We start from the raw sequence: 23084 nt of genomic DNA on the forward strand, positions 1-23084 counted from the left end.
TCTATTGATCAGCCTGTCTGTCTTGATGCCATTCCCATGCTGTGTTTCCGACTTGTAACTCTACGGTATGACTTGAATTCAGAGGTGGTTCTACCCACAGAGGCATTTACTGTTTAGGACTGTTCTTCCTATCCACATTTCAATATTTCAACATGAGTTCTGAGATTCTGCTTTCAATTTCTACGACGAATTTCACTGAAATTTTGATAGCAATTATATTGAATCATAGATTTTTTTTTGGTAGGATGGCTCATCTAATGATAGTAATTCTAATCTATGAGTAAATGATGTATTTCCCTCTTGTGTCTTCTTCAGTTTCTCCCCTGTAATAACGTTTTCTTTGTATACGTTTTTCAATTCCCTCTTTAGATTTAGTCCAAGAACATTTTTTTAATGTTCTTATGGCTTCTTTCTTGGTGTTTGTCACTGGAACAGAAGAAGGCTACTGATTTTACGTATTAATTCTGTATCCTACAACTTTGCTGAATACATTTATCAGCTACATGAGTTTTGTTGGAATCTTTAGGATTGGGGTATTTTATATATAGGAATTAAATAATTTACAAATAATGACAAGTCTTCCTTCCCTATCCATATACCCTTATCTCCTATACTTGTCTTATTGCTTTAGCGAAGCGTTCAAGTGCTATATTAAATATACATGGACACGAAGAGAAGGCTGCTCTTCTATATTTTAGTGGAAATAATGTGAGCTCTCTTCCATTTAGCACTGTGTGAGCTGTAGGTATCCTATATGTTGCCTTTATTATTTTGAGGTATGCCTATGTATCTCCAGTTTCTCTGGGGCTTTTATTATAAAGAGATGTTGAGTTTGTCAAAACTCTTTTCTATACCTACTGAGATGTTCCCATGGTTTCTGTCCTTGAGTCTATTTATTTGTGAATTATATTTATTGTTACATATGTTGGGCCATCTATCTACACAACTCTGGGATGATGCTGACTTGATCGTGGTGGATTATCTATTTGATGTGATCTTTAATTCAGTTTGTGATTATTTTACTGAGACATTTTGCATCTGTGTTCATCATTAACCTATAATTTTACCTTTTTAGTTGGACTTTTATCTGGTTCTGGTATCAGGATAATACAGGTTTAGTGGGGAAGAAAAGAGATTCTTCCTTTTCTATTTTACATACAAACTTAAAGAGCATTGTTATTATTTATTATTTGAAGACCCGATAGAAATAATTCTGTTGGCTAAGATCAAAAACTCAGGTGACAGCAGATGCTGGCGAGGATGTGGAGAAAGAGGAACACTCCTCCATTGTTGGTGAGATCGCAGACTGGTACAACCATTCTGGAAATCAGTCTGGAGGTTCCTCAGAAAATTGGACATTGAACTGCCTGAGGATCCAGCTATACCTCTCTTGGGCATATACCCACAAGATGCCCCAACATATAAAAAAGACACGTGCTCCACTGTGTTCATCGCAGCCTTATTTATAGTAGCCAGAAGCTGGAAAGAACCCAGATGCCCTTCAACAGAGGAATGGATACAGAAAATGAGGTACATCTACACAATGGAATATTACTCAGCTATCAAAAACAATGCCTTTATGAAATTCATAGGCAAATGGTCGGAACTGGAAAATATCATCCTGAGTGAGGTAACCCAATCACAGAAAAACACACATGGTATGCACTCATTGATAAGTGGCTATTAGCCCAAATGCTTGAATTACCCTAGATGCCTAGAACAAATGAAACTCAAGACAGATGATCAAAATGTGAATGCTTCACTCCTTCTTTAAAAGGGGAACAAGAATACCCTTGGCATGGAATAGAGAGGCAAAGATTAAAACAGAGACAGAAGGAACACCCATTCAGAGCCTGCCCCACATGTGGCCCATGCATATACAGTCATCCAATTAGACAAGATGGATGAAGCAAAGAAGTGCAGGCTGACAGGAGCCGGATGTAGATCTCTCCCGAGAGACACAGCCAGAATACAGCAAACAAAGAGGCGAATGCCAGCAGCAAACCACTGAACTGAGAATAGGACCCCCCGTTGAAGGAATCAGAGAAAGAACTGGAAGAGCTTGAAGGGGCTCGAGATCCCATAGGTACAACAATGCCAAGCAACCAGAGCTTCCAGGGACTAAGCCACTACCTAAAGTCTAAACATGGACTGACCCTGGACTCTGACCTCATAGGTAGCAATAAATATCCTAGTAAGAGCACCAGTGGAAGGGGAAGCCCTAGGTCCTGCTAAGACTGAACCCCCAGTGAACTAGATTGTTGGGGGGAGGGCGGCATGGGGGGGGAGGATGGGGAGGGGAACGCCCATAAAGAAGGGGGGGGGGATGTTTGCCCGGAAACCAGGAAAGGGAATAACACTCGAAATATATATAAGAAATACTCAAGTTAATAAAAAAAAAAAAAGAAATAATTCTGTGATGAATCTGTCTGGCCCTGAGATATTTTTAAATTGGAAGACCTTTGTTTAAAATTAAATTTAATTTTTTTTTAACTTACTCACTTTACATCCCATTCACTGGCCCCTCCCAGTTACCTCTCCCACAATCCTTAGCCTACTGTGCTTCCTTTCCCTTCCCCTCTAAGCAGGTGTCCCCTTCCTGGATATCCCCCTACCTGGGCACTGCCTCTCCTACTGTGGCCAGATAAGTCAGCCCAGCTAGAAGAACTAACCCACATACAGACAACAGCTTTTGGGACAGCCCCTGTTGCAGCTGTTTGGGACCCACATGAAGACCAAGCTGCACATCTGCTACATATATGCAGTCCAGCCTGGGTATGTTCTTTGGTTGGTGGTTTAAATTCTGAAAGCCCCAAGGGTTCTTGTTAGTTGATTCTGTTGGTCTTTCTGTGAAGTTTCTACTGGGAGACTTTTAATTGTTGCTCTTATGTTACTGGTGTTTTGGATCTTTTTAAATCATTTACTTCATCTTGTTTCAACTCCGATTGGTCACATGCACATAGATATTCCACCCATTTCCATGTAATATAGATTTTTTAAAATTTATTTTTTATGATCCTTTGGATTTCTTACGTGTTTGCTATAATGTTTTCCTTTTCATCTATGATTTTGTTAATTTGGATCCTCATTCTCTTTCTTTTCATTGATTTAGCTATACATTTGCCAATCTTGTAAATCTCACCAAAGAACCGACTCTTCAGTTCAATTCTTTGTATTGTTTGTTGTATTTTTCTTAATTTTGACCCTAGTATTATCTTTGTCATTACACTATTTGTGTGTGTGTGTGTTTTTATATCATTTTCTGAGTCTTTTAGGTGTATTAGTTATTAACTTGACAGCTCTAAAAAACTTAGGCAAACATTTAGTGCTATAAATTACCCTCTTAAGATTTCCTTCATTGTGTTCCATAGATTTTGACATATTGTGGTTTAATTATTTATCCCATTATATGAAGTTTTAGGTTTCTTCTTCGGTTTTTCATTGGCCCAATTGTCATTCAGCAGTGTGTAGTTTCTATTCCTACTGACAGCCATCTTTATTCTATTGTTGCCCAAAGGAATATAGAATGCTATTTTAAGGTTCTTATATTTGTTGAAACTTTGTCTCAATAGAACAAGTTCTGTGGCTGGCTAAGAAGAATGTGTAATCTTTATTGTATTCTGTAGATGCATGTCAGGTCTGTTTTATTAAGTCCAATGTTTCTCCACCTAGTTTCTGTCTATTGATGCGCAGTAAATAATCCACTATGACTATTTTGATTAATCTATACTTTTATGTCTAATAGTATTCCTTTTATGAATTAGGTGTCTCTAAATTTGGTACATATATGCACAGAAATATAATAATCTCTTAGCAGATATTTCTTTTGTGAGTATATCATAACCCTCTATTTCCTCTGACTAATCTTTGTTGGAATTTTATTTTGTCAGATAACAGAAGGGCTAAAGCTGCTTGTTTTCTAGTTCCATTTCATTGAATATCTTCCCCATCTTTATACCCAAAGTGGGCATCTGTCAGTGAGAGTGGGGGTTGTTCTTTCTTGAAGACAGAAGAAAAGCTGGATCCTGTTTTATAACTCAATCTGTTACTCTCTCTCTTTATTGGAGAATCAAGAGTTATTATTAAACAGTTTTAATTCTTGTCATTTGTTGTTATGGTGGTGTTTTCTTAGACCTCTTTAGATTTAACTATTTTAGAATTATTTATTCCTGTGACCTCGTGGTGTGTTTCTCCTTCTCTTGTGACTTAAGTATTCATTTCAATATCACTGTAGAGAGAGCATCATGGTCATAAATCACTGTAATGTGTTTTTACCATGTGACATTTTTATTTCTCCCTTGATTATGACTGATACTTTTGCTAGGTACGGTAGTGTGGGCTAGCATATGTGGTATTTCTAAGCTTGTAGAACATCAGTTCAATCCCTTTTGCATTTTAAAATCTCCACTGGAAAAAATCAGCCGTTAGTCTGATGGGTCTGTATTTACAAATGACTTAACATTTCTTTCTTGCAGTTCCATATATTTAGTTCTTTGTTCCATATATTTAGTTTCTTTCACTATAAACTATCGAGGGAGTTTATTTTCTGTTCCAGTCTTTTTGGTACTCACTATGCCGCTTCCCCTTTGATAGGCTCTTCTTAGATTTGGGGATGTTTTTTCTATGATTTTGCTGAAACTATTGTCAATAAAAATAATTTGTTAGAGACTTTAATCTATGTTTCTTTTCTTCTTCTAGACTTTGTTTGTGTGTTTTGTCTTTTCATAGTAATTCCAGAGTTACTTCATTGATGGTGGTTGTCATTTTAATTTTACGTTTTCTTTGAATGATTCAATTCCTCTACCCTGTCTTTAAGCCCTGGAGTGGGATGACCCACTGGCAGGTCAATCAAAAGAACTTCATGTGTTATCTGGATTCACTAATACATTTTTCAGATCTGATCCATAGCATAAAAACTCCCTGTAATCAGAGTCTGCTTTTACTGCTAAAACGACAAGCTTCTGTTAGATTTTTTAAAAAAGCAATATTTTTCTTAGAAATTTCACTGAGGTCTGCAAAATCATAATTACCTGCCGAAGCTCCTCTTTTGTTCCCATAAACAGACTATGTAAGAGATATCTTTCTATACTGCTGAGGTAAGAATTCTGGGTCAGGAGTAACTCTGTTAGGTGTCAACCTACATGTTTCTCAAGAACTACAAAACACACACCAATTTGTAGCTAGCTGATATCATGATGGTCACATAGACTTTTCCTTCTGCCAGAACCCCCAAACTTCACATGGCAAAGGAAGGATCATAGAGTCTCGCTCTGACAAGATTTGAGCTGTGAGCTCCACCCCAGATCCACCAGCAGTGAATGTGAAGCTTAACTTTGCTTGCTGTCAGGCTTCTCTGTCTATTTTTGTCTGATTCTAAAGTAGTCCACAGAAAGATTTACATTCTTAGCGCCTGAAACTTTATGGCTACTTTTGGTACTAAATAATTTAATCTTGAGTTAAAATAGTGAATTCAATTTTTATGTTAAGTGATAAAACTATATTCATTTGAAGCACGAGGTCCAGTCATTTAGACATTTAATAATGCACGTTTTGAAAAGCAATACTCACCCTTACACCCCCTAAGCATGCTCCAGCTGAGATCTTTCTGACAAATCACAGTCATGGGCTGTCTCGTAGCAGGTTCATAGCCAGGACGACAGATGTAACGGAGCACAGTACCCACTGGATATACATCTTCCTTTCTTGGCCTGGGACTGGTTATCAGGGCAGCATTAGGAATGTCTGGAATATCAGTGCAACTATCTGCTCACGAAATAAGGAAGAGAGAAAAAGGACATTTTTAACAGGGCTGCCATAGCTCTCAGGGAACGTGTCTGAGCAAAGGGTACCAACAAGAACTAGAGTTCTATAGCTCGCATATTACCCACACTAGAAAACATATAGGGACTTTGCCAAGTTTAGCCCAGCACCTGACAGATTATAACCAAAGGCACTACCAAGTGTTTTCTGCGTGCTGTGCCAACTGCACTCGACAGCAATTTTTCTCTCCATTGTAATTTAGAGAGTCTCATTTCTAAATTGAAGCATTAGGTTTTCTAAATGAAAGTGGCAGGGAAACTTTCATAAACAACAAAAACTGTGTTTGTTTTCTTGACTAAGGAAATGGAACAAAAGCCATTTTCCCTCATCCAGGAAAGAACAAGAACAATCAAAGCACCGAACAGGACTGGGCTTTGAGTCACGTCTTGCTTTCCTTGCCTGATGCTGCTACCTCACATGTAATATGTACATCTAGAGTTCATGCTCATTGCATTGAATCTACAAACATTTGCCATGAGGCATAGAGGATACTCCTTCAAAAAGCACAGACTGACAGTCTTAAAATATTCACAGAGTATGGCTTTCCGTACTACCCAGTTTCAAGATGGTTTTATCATCTCATAAAGAAACTCCAGTTGTTGGTTTGCTTGTTTGTTTTTAAGTATTACATTGAGCTTTTTAAATAACTGGAACCACGCCGTATATTTTCTTTTCCTTTCGTGGCTGGCTTTCTTTATTAGACACCATACTCTACGATGAGTCCACATCCGCCATTTTTCAGTACCTCGTTTGTACTGTGTATGATATTCCATTGTATAGTCCCACTGGGTTTTCACTGTTGTCCTGTGGACGGGTATTTGGGTTGATGGCTGTATGGACAATGCTGCTCTGAACTTTCATGTGAAAATCTTCTGTGTGGATATCTGTTTTCATTTCTCTGGTAGAATCAAGCATTAACCCCGTGCTCAGACTTCAGGGGAACTGCTGCGATCATTTTCTAAAATGGCCGTGCTAGTTTAGATTGCTCTGTGGAATGTCATGCAGCTGTGCTGAGATTACAGGTTCCTTTCTCCCGATAAGAACCTGTCCATCAAGCACCTGCGATCCCCAGAAAGTCTATCTGTGTAACCGAGGCATTCACAGAACTCCAAAATCTAGCCGATTGTTTTCATTTACTCTGAAAACTCCTTCCTGCTCTCCAAAGTTCGTAGATACCCCTCACTTATCCGGAATAAAGTGTGTGCATTCTAACCCACCCCAAACAAAGCATGTGCACAAGCTAAGAGAGCTGTTTCATGAAGATCACCAGGCCTTTGCCTAAGAGAGGTGTTAACACTAAGATCCTTGGAGAAGGCCTTCTCCTTCCCATCCTCATTCCCACCAGCTCCCTGCCCCCATCCCAGGCATTCTCTCCCAGATGGACTGGGATCCTGCAGAACTCTACCCATTCTGGACTCAGCCTAGAGTGCAGCTGCACCTGGATACCCTGAGCAGGAGAAAGTGGGGGATGTCTTGATTATCATCTGAGACAGAGCAAATGGTTTCTTTACTAGTTTTAGTCAACTTAATAGATGCTACTCCAGGCTAGAGACTGTATTGCTACTTACTTATCCAACTGTTTCAGAAGTCCCAAAGATAAGGCTCACGGGGCCTCACAGGTACAATAAGAGTACGATGTATCAGAGGTCTCCTCCCCTTAGCAGTAGTGTGTGGCCTTGACTCAACTTCTGAAAATGTTTTCCCATCTGCCAAATTAGGGCAATAACACTGCCCACAAGTGACTTATTGCCTGAATTCTTTCTATGAAGCAAGACTAGCTCCAGCTTAATATTATAACTTTTATCACTCTTAAAATGATCCACAAGTTAATCGTTTTATGGTATCTTAGTCCACACAATACTTTTGTACAAATCTTAGAAAGGGATATTTTATTATCCATCTTTCAAAATCACTGTGTTAGACAATTTCCAATGAACTCCCAAAAATTAATGAAGCATGTATACTAATCTTCTACATCGACAGAACCAGCGCTTCTCCTTAGGATGGCACGATGAATGAGCACGTGTGACAGATGACCTTGAGAGGAGTGAGTACTGAAATCACCCTCTTCCCAACAAGAAGACAAGATAAAATTATTAGTCCAAATTTAAATTTTTGTGATTCAGAACCTAGACATACATGTATGTCCACACAGATATATCTAAGTATCTTCAGCTGCCAACTGTGAAACTCCTTCATGGTCCATACTTACTGAGCTCACACACTGGTACGGGACTCCAGCTGCCATCAGCCTCACAATGGATTACACCGCTGCCTCTGAGGACAAACCCTTTCTGGCAGACAAATCTCACAGAGTCTTTGTATTTATAGGTATGCTTGAATCCAGAATTAATTGTTCCATGCAAAACTTTTGGCCAAGGACAGATGATTCCTACAGAATTGTGACAACAGATAAGTATATTTTAAAAGATGAGGCATATGGGGAAGGGGTTCAAGGGGTAAAGTACACACAAGGACCTAAGTTCTAATCCCCAGAACTCACATACAAATCAGGCATGGCAGCATGCATCTGTGATTCCAGTGATCCTGTGATAAGATAAGAGACTCCCCTAAAGCTACAAGGACAGTTGTCATGGTGCATGACAGACATGGCAGAGTGTCCCTCTAATCCCAGTCTTTGGAAAGCTAGGGTCACATAATGAGACCCTGTCTCAGGGTAGCAGTGGGGCTGCCTAAACATAGAAAGTCAGTACCAACCTACAAGGTTGTCCTCTGACCTCCACATACATACAATGGCATTCATGAACGCACACACACACACACACACACACACACACACACACACCATAAATACAGACGTATGCACACACAATCGCATATACACACACATCATATACATTATCACAGATAAGCTGAGATCTGGGGATATAACTTAGTGGAAAGTGCCTACCAAGTGCTCAACTATGTTCAAAGCAACTTTATTCATAATCGCCAGAAGCCGGAAACAATCTAGGTGCCCCTCAACTGAAGAATGGATAAGAAAATGTACAATTGCACAATGGAATATCATTCAGCTGTTAAAATCAATTACATCATGAGATTTGTGGGCAAATGAATGGAACTAGAAAAAAACATCATCCTGCATGAGGTAACTCAGACCCAGAAAGACAAACATAGTTTATACTGGCTTCTAAGTGAATATTAGCTATAAAGAAAAAGACAACCATAAATACAGTCCTCAGACCCAGAGAGGCTAAGTAATCAGGAAGGTTTAAGAGGGGACACAAGGATCTCCTTAGGAAGTAGAAGTAGAATAGATTATGTGGGTGGACAGGAGGAGGGTAAGGTTGGGAACAGGAAGAATCAGGTAGAGGAAGGGAGAAAAAATTGGGAGAAACAAATGGAATTGGGGGACATTTCAGGGTCGAGGTGGAAACCTAGTGCAATGACAACTCCATGAAATCTATGTGAGTAACCCTAGCAAAGACTCCTAGTAACAGGGAACAGACAGCCTGAACCAGCCATCTTCTGTAAGCAGGCAAGGCCTCAAGTGGAGGGTTGAAACACCAACCCAGACACAAAGCCTTTGACCTCCAGTTTGTCCTGCCTGCAGTGTATGCTGGGAACACAGCCTAGCATAATGGTTATCAAAGAGACCAGAGAGACTTCATTCATTAACAGATGCCAGCAAATGCAGAGACCCACAGGCAAATATTAGGTGGACCCCAGGGAGTCCCGCTGAAGAGGGGGAGGAAGGGATAGAGGAACCAGAGAGGTCAGAGATGCATCATAAGGACACAGTCCACAGTCAACTGACTGGGACTCATGCAGGCTCATGGAGATCAGGGAGCCTGTTGGGTTGGCTTATATTCTCTGCATATATGTGATAGCTGAGTAGCCTGGTGTTCTGGTAGGAACCATAGCAACAGGAGTGGTGGCTGTCCTTGACTCTTTGCCCACTTGTGTGACACTTCCTACTACTGGGTTGTCTTGTCCAGCCCTGATGTGATGGAATGTGCCTGGTCTTATTGTAGCTTGCTATGTAGTGTTTGCTTGAGGTCGCTGGGATGCCTGCTCTTTTTCAAAGGGAGGTAAAAGTAGAGGGTCTGGGGGAGAAGGGAGGTGGGGAGCAGAAACTAGGCAGAGGGGAAGGAGGGGAACCTGTGGTCAGAATGTATTATATGAGAGAATAATTTTTAAAAAAATTATAAACCAACTTAAAAAACCCATTTAAGTGATCATATGCCATGACCAAATTGGTATTATTCTATAGATGGAACGTTTTTTCAACACAGGTAAATAGGTAACGTAATAATATTCAGAATATACATGGACTTAAATACAGAAATCACATGATCATCCCAAGTGATATAGATAAAACTTTCAACAAAGCTCGACATCTCTGCACAATAAAAGTCCTGAAAAAAGTAGAAATCTGAGACTAACACCTCAACATTACAAAGGCTATAAACAGCACATCTGTATATGTTGGGGTCTCTGCAAACACCATGGCCAGCACAGTGTCAATCCAGGAAAGGCAAGAAGGAAACTGAGCTTTACCTGACGGAGTAGCTGCTGTTGGTTCCAGGAGTGTATATTTTAGGCATATTTAAAGAACAGCACAATTTGGATAAAAAGTTTCCTTGTGATGAATAACTCAATCCCCTATGCACAGCAAAGCTTAAGGCATGATTACATTGAAACTCTTGTAAATTTCAAGTGATGTCTTCCATAAAGATAGGTTTTTATAGATTAATGGAGCAAGGCTTAAGGTAAACAATGCTCAAAGATCTGGGGGAAGGGTGGTAGTCTAGACCGACTGAGATAAACAAGCTCAGGGAAAGGGTCTGGGGCAATCAGGTAGCCTACCATGAAGATAGTGCAGAGGTCACCAGGCTATTAACTACATCCATCCCAAGCCTCCTGGCTGGAAGATAGGTTATGCATCTTTCCCTTTGAAGAGACAGGCATGCATGTTACCATTCATGGTCTCCTTGGTGCTTACGCATGAACACAGGACCTATGTGCTTCCTATGCCCTGTAGCCAACATCAAACTAAATAGGAAAAAAAAAACAGTGCTTCCTCTAAACTCTGGAGTAAAACTAAGGAGCCTACTCTTGCTACTCTTATTCATTGTAGTGCTTGAAACCCTGGCTAGAGCAATAAGACAAGAATAAGAAACAAAAGGAATACAAGTAGTAAAGGAAGAAGTCAAACAGCCCCTGTTTGCTGGTGGCTTGTCCTATATAAAAACAAACAAACAAAAACACTTCAATGAATTCATCAGAAAACTCTTAGGCCTAATAAATACTTTCAGTTCAGGAACAGAAATACAAACATATTACTAGTTCTAAATAGAAGGTGGTGATGTGCTCACTCCCAGACAAAGGATAGAATTCATCTTTCTTTCTTCTACTAAAGAGATTACAAGGAATGCCATGAGGCCAATGTCACCTGGACTGCTAAGCCCTATTCAAAGCTGTTGGCTTGTCCAGGATGCTTTCCAGGCAAGATGGCCTGTGTGTAGCTAACACCTTAGAACAGGCTATAGATGAATAAGAAGAAACTCTTCCTTTACTAAATCAATGTGATATGATGTTACTTGCACTCTAATGCATTGAGTATCTCTAATAATAGGTACATCTACACACTCGTTAATTTTTATCTTTAAATGACTCTACTTCCCACAGTAAATTCACCTCCCCCCATTTTTAAGTAAAACGTAAGTGAAACAATTGAAAACAATATGTTCCTGTGACTTACTTTCACAGGTAGGAGGGCTTGGGCTCCAAACACCTACTGTTTTGTTCACCACAGTGCAGGTAATGGAGGCATTGCCAAGGAGTGTGAAGTCAGGATCACACTTATAGGTGACTGAGGAACGATATGTGAAGAATTCTTCCTCTCTACCATTGTGCTTCCCATTGCTGATGTCTGGAGGCATCCCACACTTGGCAACTGAGAAATTAGTAAAAGAGAAAGAAGTGTTCAGGGAGGACATCATAACAAAGATAAAATTCTAGCAAATATATAGAGAGAGGGAATAAGTTTCAGTGAGGATGCACAGAATTGTTCCCTAAGACATTTATGGTTTTAGCCAAGTCAGAGAAATCTCTACTTACTTACACATTCTGGGAGAGGATCACTCCAGGAAACTCCTTTGCCTTGGATCTCACAATAACTAGTGGATGAGCCAATTAAGATATATCTAGATGACAGAAGGTCAAAGGTATTAATGGGATTCATATTTTAAATTAAATTATATAAAGGTGACTAAACAGAGAGACATTAAAATGCAGAAATGTTTTCTTAGCTAAGGAGTCATAGAGAGCATTTTTTGGGAGAAGAGGATGAAGGAGAACAAAGTATAATGACACATATATTTGAAAATGCCACAACAAACCCATTCCTTTGTATGTTAAAGATTAGCTTAAAAGTCAAAAAGTATAGTGACAAATAGGCACAAAAACAACACAATAAAACCCATTCCTCTTTATGCTAACTGTCTTAGGGTTTTACTGCTGTGAACAGACACTATGATCAAGGCAAGTCTTATAAAGACAATATTTAATTGGGGCTGGCTTACACATTCAGAGGTTCAGTCTATTATCATCAAGGCAGAAACATGGCAGCATCCAGGCAGTCATGGAAAAGGGGAGCTGAAAGTTCTACATCTTCATCTGAAGGCTACTAGGAGAAGACTGACTTCCAGGCAGCTAGGATGAGGGGCTTAAGCCCACGCCCTCAGCGACACACCTACTCCAACATGGCCACACTTCCAAATAGTGCCACTTCTGGGCTAAGCATATTCAAATCGTGACATTCCACTCCCTGCCCCCCCCCACAGGCTTGTTGAAACATATGAATCTATGGGGACCATACCTAAACATATCACAATGAAAAACACATTTACTCCAACTTCCAAAGTTCCCATAGTTTAGAGAAGTCTCAACAATGTTAAAAGTCCAAAGTTCAAAGTCTCTTCTGAGGTTCATCCAATTACTTAACTGTAATCCCCAAAGTTAGACAGGAAACCAGCCGGGCAGACTCCAAACTCTGCATCTCCGTGTCTGATGTCAAAGTGGGCTTCAGATCTCCAACTTCTTTTTCATCTTTGTTGACTGCAACAAACTTCTTTCTCCTCAGCTGATTCAATTAACTCCCTGTTAGCAGCTTTCCTCAGCAGATATCACAAGGCTCTGGCATCTCGAACATCTTGGGGTCTCCAAGGCACCTTCAATGGTTATAGCTTCTTGTTTCAATGTCTGGAATTCACACATGAGCTTCTGAGCTCCTCCAAAGGGCTGACATCACTTTTCCAGCTCCGCCCCGCCCTCTGTAGCATTCTAGGCTGTGTTTCACTGTTGTAGTTGTTCTTGATGATCAACCCATGGTACGTGGATCTCCAATACACTGACATCTTCTACTCCAACGAGGCTTCCCCAATAGCCTCTCATAGACTCTCTCCATGGTGCCAAGCCTTACCTTCTTTGCATGACCCCTTCAGTCCTAGGCCATCAATTGCTACAGAGGTTGCACCTTCACCAATGGCCTTCCATGGTCTCTCACAGTGCCGAGCCTCAGTTGCTCTCCATGACTCCTTCATACCTTCAAAACCTGTACCTCTTAGGTGACTCTTATATGTTACCAAGTTTAGTAGCAGCATGAGGTTCAACCTTGGCTACCTCTGGAACACAGCTTCTTAGTGCTCTCAGAAAACACTTACCAGAAGATTTCACCTCAGTGATGCTGATCTCTTTTTAATCACCAATAATTTCTTAGCTTCAGCTGACTAGCATCAACTGTCCCAGTAGTTCCTTCTATTCTTGCCTCAAAAGCCAGAGCCACATAGTTGAAGCTGCCAAGTTTCACTGCATGGTGGGGCTGGAACCTCCCCTCCATCCCCCAACCCTCAACCCCCATTCAATTACATTATCACCAGCTTTCTGTTTTCCAACTCCTTCCAACTGCCTAAGCTTGGCTGTCATGGAAATTGCTCTGTATATTGACCTGAAACTCAGAGATCTGCATGCCTGTCTCCTGGGATTAAAGGCGTGTACCATGCCTGGATTTAAGCTTTTCTTCATCTAGAACTTGCTCTGTCTCAGGCTGGACTTGAACTCAGTGATCTGCTTGGCTTTGTCTCCTGGGATTAAAGGTATGTACCACTATGCTTGGATCTAAATTTAGCTGGGTGGGGTCTCCCCAAAATCTCATTCCTTTAATCCGTTATCTCCTAGAACATAGGACTCAGCTGTATTCTACTTCCTGGTGCCCCTTTAATGCTCAAATCATATATTTTGTATTTTTCCTTTCTAACCTTGCTATGTTTGATCAAAATGCTCTCCATGAGACCTAACCAGAGAACAAAGTCTCTGCTGGGCTTTTTTGAGACGTCCTTTACCAATGCAATTACCTTTCCTTAGCCTTTACCTTAGCCTCAGGTAGACTTTTCAGACAAGGGCAAAAACCAGCCACTGTCTTCACCAAAATGCCACAAAAATAGTCTCTAGGCCATGTACTGAAATTTTTCTCCATTGGTATCTCTTGGGCCAGATCTGCATAGTTCAAATCACTCCCAGCAACAAAGTCTTCCTTATTCCTACTAGGCTAGCCCATTAAGCCCCACTTAAAGCATTCCACCACTTTCCAAATCCAAAGTCCCAAAATCCACATTCTTCCAAACAAAAGCACGGTCAGGCCTATCACACCAATGCCCAACTCGTGGTACCAACTTCTGTCTTAGGTTTTACTGATGTAAACTGACACCATGACCAAGGCAACTGTTATAAGGACAACACTTAACTGGTGCTGGCTTACAGGTTCAGAGGTTCAGTCAAGTATCATCAAGGGAGGAGCATGGCAGCAACCAAGCAGACATGGGGCAGGAGGAGCTGAGAGATCTACATCTTCATCTGAAGGCTGCTAGCGGATACTGGCTTCCAGGCAGTTAGGATGAGGATCTTAAAGCCACACCCACAGTGACACACCTACTCTAACCGGACCACACCTACTCCAACAAGGCCACACCTCCAAATAGTGCCATTCTCTGGGCTAAGCATATTCAAACCATGACACTGACTTTAAAAATTAACTCCATTTTTAAAAAGATTATTACACATTGTAATGGAGTGTTTCCTAATGCATTTCAAGCAAAGGTTAATGTGCATATTAGAATTGTCCATTACATGGCATCAAAACTCGACCAAATGCTCCTATACAAATAAGTAAGGGGGCTTAAGTGATGGCTCGGCATTTAAGAGCATTTCCAGAGGACTGAAACACGGTTCCTAACATCCACTGGGAGCTCACAATCATGTGTAACTCCAGCTCCCAGGGATCCAACATCTTCTGTTCTTTTCAATGTACTCACACCCCCACATACTTCCCCCCTAACACATACACACACACAGAGAGAGAGAAACAGAGACAGAGAGATGCAAGCCTAGATAAAAAAAAATTAAAAATCGTTAAACATGGCACTTGCTGCCAATTCTGACAACCTGAGTGTGATCCCAGGGACCCTGCAAGTACTGAACTGACTCCTGCAGATGTCTTCAGTTCCATGTGTGTACCATGGCATGTATGCACCTATGTACATGCATACATGTACACATTACATATGTACACACACAAATACATAAAGTTAACTTTTTTAAAAGAGAGTAAGGGCTAGTTCCAGAGGTCTTCACATATAATCCCAGTAATTTTGGAGAATTAGACTGGAGACTTGTGAGTCTGAGAGCAGCCTGGGCGACTTAATAATAATCTTGTCTCAAAATAAAACAAGAAAAACAACTGCAGGTAAACCTTGGATTTCACACACAAAGAATACTATCTTCAGACAGCCAAACAAGATCTAAGTTTTCTATAAGAGAAGGAAACTTAGATTAGCTTCAAGATTCTCTGGCATCATCCACCAGCAAAAATTGGACAGCTGCTGTATCCACAGGATATCTGATACTTTCATACTTATCAATAATATATTCTGATTGATGTCATATCTGCCCCCTTTTAACTCTTCCCTACCCCATCACTCACCATTCTCTCTGCAAGTCCCATTTGTATCTTCTTGTTTTGTGACTCATTAAGTTTAACTGAATACACTGCCTCTTATGTGTCATTTGAAATCCCACTCATGAAGGTGAAAAAGGAGGTTATTCTGAAGGCCAGCATGGCTAATACTGGTTATCAAGGGACAATTGGTTCACTTATGCACAATAGTACTTTGTAAATACATTTTTACAAAGGCATCAGAACATCGTTGAGAACATCCAAAGATTGGAAATATCCATGAGTCAGTTCCAAAAGTTAAGCCAGGACATAACCATACAGTAAAATTCTATAATTTCTGAGAAGCAATTAATGAAGAATCTCTCTGCAATCAAGCATAAAATATGTCCAGGATTTACTGATGAGTATAAAAGTCAAGTGTGATTCAAAACTACAGTTTTCCCTCTTTTTTTTTTTTTTTGAGCGTGTGGCCACTTTCATTCTTCAGGGCACATATGGGCCGTACTAATACACTTAGTAAATTGTAAAAAAGCAAGCAAACAAACAAATAAATAAAAACAGGAAGTTGGGAGAGGAGGACATGTTGTGGGGAATATAGGGAAGTTGAAAGGGGAAATAGGGATTATATATATATATATATACATATATATATATTTCCTATTTCATTGTATACATGTATGACATTCTCACAATACACATGTGCAATTTTCAAGAATAAATTACAATATAAAAAACTGAACCCAGCTGGGTTTAATGATGCAAACCTTTATTCCTAACACTTAGGAGGCAGAGCCAGGTGGCTCTCTGTACATTTAGGGTGAGCCTGGTCTATGTAGGGAGTTCTAGGTTAGTGATGGCTACATAGTGAGACCCTGTCATAATTATATTTATAATATATTTATATATGTGTGTATATATCACTTGAATAGTTTAAAAATGAACTAAGTGTGTTATCAGAAACATGTACTGATCTCTGGACTTGTATTTGAATAAGGAAACACTACAATGATACAAAAGAAACTGAAAAAAAAATTAATTCCTTTTTTAGCACAGGAAGGAGATGGAAAGGAAGTGAGAACTCTCAGCGCATAGCACTTCAGAACTTGAAAGTAGCGATTTTAAAAGTTAATTTAGAAGAATTATTTATAAATTCCTTCACACTCACCCCTCTGAGCAGCTGAATTCTATCTGTGATCCAAACAAGAAATCTGTCTTAACTTCCACCTTTCCATTTTGTAAGTCTCCTGGATTCCTGCATGACTTTTCTAAAGGAAAATCAAAATGATAGTAAGTGATTCCCACCATCCTCGGGCACTGCAATTAGAAACTAACGGGCTATGTCCGCCTCCACGTACGGAAAGAACTGCTTGTTTCGAGCCATGTTTATCTGAGTCTGACTCACTGAATTTTTGTTCTGGGAGGAGAATGAACACAAATTTTGATTCTTCATTTTCACCCTGGTGTATTTTAGCAAGAACTATTTCCTTGATTATGAGAGAGAGAGAGAGAGAGAGAGAGAGAGAGAGAGAGAGAGAGAGAGAGAGAGAAGAGATTACACGCTGTTACTGTTGGAGGACAGTATGATGTACTTCCTGCTCATAGTGAATAATCTGATCTTCCAAAGCCATGAGATAGTTTACTTTGTGCAGTTTTACTTAATTTTTAAATTAGTATACAAAATAATGAGTTTCATTATGACACATTCATATATGAATAGCATTGTATTTTATCATATTTACTAGCCATTGTGGCCATTGTCCTTTACCTAATGTATGTATGTATGTATGTATGTATGTATATATGCATATATGCATGTTGCATGTATGTATGCCTGTATTATGTGTGCATGTATTATGTATGTATGCATGTATTATGGTAGAAGGTATTATGTGTGTATGCATGCAATCATGTATGTATGCATAAATGTATACACATGCATTTTGAAATCTAGATTCTACATATAAAAACAAACATTCACCGTGTGTCTGAGTAAGATTACTCCTTTCTGGCCATTTAATCCTAAAATCTTTTTATCATTATTATTATCATTACTATTTTTACTATTATTGTCATTGTTATTATTGTTTGGGGGTTAAGGCGAAGGCATGCTACACGTGCTACGACATGCATGTGGAGGTCAGAGAGCAACTCTGGAAAGTCAGTTCTCTCCTTCTACCTTTACATGAGTTCCAGGAATCAACCTTAGGTCACCTGCTTTCTTATAGAATCCAGAAGGACCAACTCAGGGATGGCACCACCCACAATGAGCTGGGGTCTCCCCCGTCAACGACTAATTAAGAAAATGCCCTACGGACTTGCCAACCGCCAGGTCTATGGAGGCATCTTTCAACCGAGGCCCCCTCCCCTCTGACGACCCTAGCTTGTTGGCACAGAACTCCCCAGTACAGTTTATCTTTCCTCATTGCAATTAGCATGTCTCTTTATTTCTACTTTCTTTTATCCTGCTTTCCAGAAGACCCATACTTGTGTATATTGAAATTGCTGGCTGATGAACTCACTAGTTCCTTCCTGACTTAAAAACGCAATAATTATCTAACGTGAGACAACTGTCCAAAACTGACAGACGCACAAGAGAGAAAGGTAAATGTACTTACTGACGCAGGCGATATTAATCTGCCATTTCCCCAGAGGTTTACAGTAGAGACTCTGGCTTGAGCTCGCTCTACTATAGCCAGGGCGACAATTGTATCTCAGGGTAGTGTGACTTTCAAAGTCTGTCTGGTTCATCTCACTTGCTGGCAGGGCGTAGGGTAAATCAGGTGGTGGGCCACATTTTCCTGGACACCAAAGGGGACAGGATCACCGAATGTTATTCCCTGAGATGTAGCGTCTTAGCGTTCTAGTAGTATAATTTTAGACAGAGAACAATTCTTTTCTCCTCTACCAAGAAAACTCAAAAACTGTACTATTTCTCTGTCATGAATCCATGAGAGATGTGCAAATAAAGTCTGTTGATAAATGGTGACGATGGTGAGCGAAGGCTATATTTTTATCTCTTCTCTACTATATAAAATAGGAGACAGACGTAAGTGTCATCAGCCTACATTGTCTATCTCTGCTCAGAGTACGTATACGCAAAACCAAAAATTCCTATAAATTTGCCTTAACAGATAGGTATTGTCTCATTTGAACTGACACAATAAGCCAGACACGGTGGGAAGAAAGATTGTGAATTCAAGTTCAGCCTGCGTGCTACATAGAAGAGAAAACAGAAGTCCTGAGATAGATAAATCCTAATACTACTTCCCCTATTAGAAATGAGTGGTGATACACAGCTAAGCTACCATTTAAGAGCCCCAGCGGAAGTACACTCCCCGTTTCTCCATTCCAGAGCAACCCCGGGGCTGTTAAATATGTTCGGTTGCAGTTAGACAATATACATGTATTTCAAATCCTGGTTGGGAAACAGGTTGCCTCGATGACTTAGATAAGAAATTCTAGATTAAACACCTAGAACGGCCCCTGTTGTGTGACGCTAACTCCAGCCAGCCAGATAAATCCCTTGTCGCTGAAGCTGAATCGCTACTAACCCAGCTATCTCGTATTTTTAAGTCTTCTAAGTAACTGCCGCTTGTCCATCTGGCCTTGTTGCCCACCACTCACCGAATACAGCAACCCAAAGAGCAGCAGTGAGGCTCATTTGGAACAAAGTTGGACCGGAGGCTCTGCAGAACGTAGACAAGGGCCAGGCCACGGCGTCTCTGTTTCTATGAAGCTTCCCGTGGGCAGCTCTTGTGGGGCGCAGGGCCTGGTGCTGCTTTGTCCACATTTGTTCTGCCAGAAAACCCGAATTCAGTAAATAACCATTGAATCTACTTGTCATGGAGAACTGGGATAAGTGCTGTGATAGCCACGACTTCAAGGAAACTCCAGAGTGGGAGGGAAGACGAGACATGAGCACAGACGTGGGGACACGACATAGCAAGGACTCACCTCTGCAAAAGCCACCTCTAGGAAGAGAAATTCAGTCCACATGGAAAAAGGAAGAGAATTTGCAGAGGAGGACACGCCAGAGCCCCGTGTTCTGTGAAGCCAGAGAATAAATTCAAGTCAGCCCGGAGCAGGAGACAGCGTCACAATTTGGAAAATTACTAACCCATTACTGATCTAATCCCTGATTAGGTTATTCAGATTGTAAATACATATTGAAGACTGAAAGGCTAACGCACATATATAGGAGAAAACACACAACATTTGTCTTTTGGGGTCTGAGTTATCTCTCTAGGAATGATTTATTTTCTAGCTTAATCTATTTATCTGCAAATTTCACAATGCCATCTTTCTTTCTTAACATTCCATTACGCAAATAAATCTCACTTCCGTTACCCACTCATTAGTTGATGGATATGTAGGTTATTTCCGATTTCTGGCTAGTCTGAGTAGAACAGCAATGAACACGGATGATACGTGTCTCTGCAGTGGGGTGGAGAATCCTGTGGGCGTATGCGCAAAAGTGCTGCAGCTGGATCTTCTGACAGACTGGATTTCAGTTTTCTGAGGACCCTCCCCCCACACACTGGTTTCCACAGTGGCTGTATCAGTTTGCCCTGCCACCACCAGTGAATAAATTTTCCCGGCATTCTCACTAGCACGTGTTGGCATTTATTTTATGATCTTGGCCATTCTGACTGGAGTAAGTTGAAATTTCAAAGTTGCTTTCATTTGCATCTGGCTGGTGGCCGAAGATGTTGAGCGTTTCCTTAAGTCCTTCTCAACTATTTGTATTTGATCCTTTGAGAACTTGCTATTTATTCTGTATCCCCCCTTTTAATTGCATTGTTTATTTTCTTGAAGGTCGGGGCTTTTCTTTTTAAATTCTTTATACAGTTTAGATATGAGTCCTCCACCAGATGTGTAACTCGTGAAGATTCCTAAAAGAAGACATTTTCTTCTTCATCCTGCAGCTACTGCTTTACCCAAATAATAGTGTTCTTTACTGTACAGAAGCATTTTAGCCTCATGAGGTCCCATTTATTAATTGTTGTTCTTAATGCCTGTGCTGCTAGTGTATTGTTCAGAAAGTCCTTTACTGTGCCAATGAGATCAAGTCTATACAACATAGTCTTATAGATGTACAAAGAGAAAACTAGAATATGAGGATTAAATGGGGAGGGTAATGAGAGAGCAGAACAAATGAGGGAATATAAAGAATGACAACTAATATTAAAAGCCATTTGGAAAATTATATGGAAATCAGCTTCTGTAGATGCTTCCTAAAATATATACATTTATGGAATGAATTTAAATAGAATAACCATATAATGGGGGAGACAATGCCCCAGCTAGATATCTTATGCCACCAAATAAATACCACAGGCTGTTTCTCAGGCTATTGGTTGCTTTCCATGGTAACCCCTATGGTAAGCCCCATCGCTGAAGACAACATTACTTATGTTGTCATACATAGAGAAACTAAGCTGGTACCCAACTAGAAGCTTCACCCTTACTAACTAACATTCATGGTTCTGGGAGGTACTATGCACACTATAGGAGGAGAAATGTATTCATCAATATCACCTTGATACAACCTCTAAGACCCACAACAGAGATCTGCCTGCAAGATATCCTGGTGCAATAGTGACACAAACATTATGGGAAGAAACAATAGCTCTTTTTTTTTTTTTTTGCATTGGATTTAAGGTCCATCCCATGAGATGGCATCCAGACCTGACACTGCTCAATTGTCTAAGATGGGCCATGACTTAGAAGGAAACCTATTATTATTATTATTATTATTATTATTATTATTATTATTATTATTCTGCTAACTGAACATAGCGATAAAATGAATACATCGCTATACCCTCAGATTAGCACCCCACTAAACCCCGATCAGAAAAGCTTCTTGCTGTAGATTGGAATTAACATGGTCACCCAAAACTGGACAGTGTGCAGAGACTGAGAGACTTTAGGGCGCTCAGTCCTAAACAGGATGTCTTCATCCAACCACTCCCCTCAAGGATCAGGGATGTCTGAGGAAGAAGAGGTGGAAAGACTGTAAGAGCCGAAGGTGGTAGATGGCTCACTCTAAGTAAATAGTGTCTTCCATACACAACTCTTAGCTTAAAACACTCTGTAATACATGTAATTCTATGTATAAATATGCAAATATAGTTTTAATAAACTTTTCTCATCTGGTGACGGCGGTCCTCCAAAATTAAAGATTGCCTAACAAAACTCCTAATACCAGATGTAAGAAGCCCCCTTTTGAGTTTTTGTCTAGGGATGTTGGAGACATACAGTCTACTGCTGTTGCCCTTGGTTACCCCCTAACAGTGAAAGGTAAGTCTCTACTACTGAAGACGCCGTGCACTTTGGAAACAAAGCCTAGAGACCAGAAATGGAACTGATCTGAATGCCCCCTCCCTGAGGACTTAAATGTTACTTACTAGAAGGCATCATGCAAACTTCTGAAAAAGAAAGGAGGCGACCGACAGTCCTACCCAGCTATGATGCCTATGAATGCATCAAGGAGCAACACGACACACTAACCCTAAGGGTGCAGCAGTAAGACACATAGTTTGGAAGTAACCGGAAACTATCCAATTGGACTTAAGACCCATTCAACAAGAGGAAAACCATGTCTGTTATTGCAAACCTGGTTAACCAACATCTCAATGCTAGTGAAGTCCCAGTTCTTAGCAGAGAATCTACAAACCACTAATTTACTAAACCTGCATAGTCTCTAAAAACAGTCTATAAACGTTTATCCTACTATTCACTTAGTCTTCACCCCCATCAGAAAATACACACACACAACAACAACAACAACAAAACAAACAACAACAAAACCCCCAACTTGTCTTTCCAACAGAGACCACCACAGAAAAATCAAAACCAATCAAAATGCAGAGTTATGTGGCCCAGTTCTAATGGCTACATCTAAAAAACACTCCTGCACCTGAGGGGAAACTTTACAGAAGAGGTGGCAGAAAGATTGTAGGAGCCAGGGGATCGAGGAGTTTACTGTGAGATTATGTCACCGAGTAACATCAGAAACTAGATCAGAAACGTCTCACCAACATAACCTCCCAAACATGACCCAAACAAGGATACTGACAATCATACAAAATGAGAGAGGGGAATCCCACGAGTCATTGATTGTACACAAAGAACTATAGGCAACTGAGAAAAGCTGGGAGTGAGAGCTGTGATCTTCCCCATTGGTTTTCTAATGCTAAATGATCAGCCCTGAAAACATACACATAAGTAACATGGTATAGGTGGGACAGGTTATATTTAGGAATAGACACATGCAATAACAATT

General features: G+C 40.3%; 1 protein-coding gene across 1 annotated transcript in view; it reads right to left on the minus strand.

Annotated features, from left to right (window-relative positions):
• C4bpa (complement component 4 binding protein, alpha) overlaps nucleotides 1–23084 on the minus strand; it is a 35087-nt gene that overhangs the window by 11636 nt on the left and 367 nt on the right. Inside the window, 8 exon segments of the mRNA NM_012516.2 lie at nucleotides 5569–5763; nucleotides 8033–8212; nucleotides 11546–11740; nucleotides 11905–11990; nucleotides 16962–17061; nucleotides 18412–18594; nucleotides 19421–19591; nucleotides 19751–19841. Of these exon segments, the coding sequence (NP_036648.2) occupies nucleotides 5569–5763; nucleotides 8033–8212; nucleotides 11546–11740; nucleotides 11905–11990; nucleotides 16962–17061; nucleotides 18412–18594; nucleotides 19421–19586 (1105 nt within the window). The 5' untranslated portion in view covers nucleotides 19587–19591; nucleotides 19751–19841.

Source organism: Rattus norvegicus, chromosome 13 (genome assembly GCF_021556685.1).
Source record: "Rattus norvegicus strain SHRSP/BbbUtx chromosome 13, alternate assembly SHRSP_T2T, whole genome shotgun sequence".
NCBI classification, from domain to species: domain Eukaryota; kingdom Metazoa; phylum Chordata; class Mammalia; order Rodentia; family Muridae; genus Rattus; species Rattus norvegicus.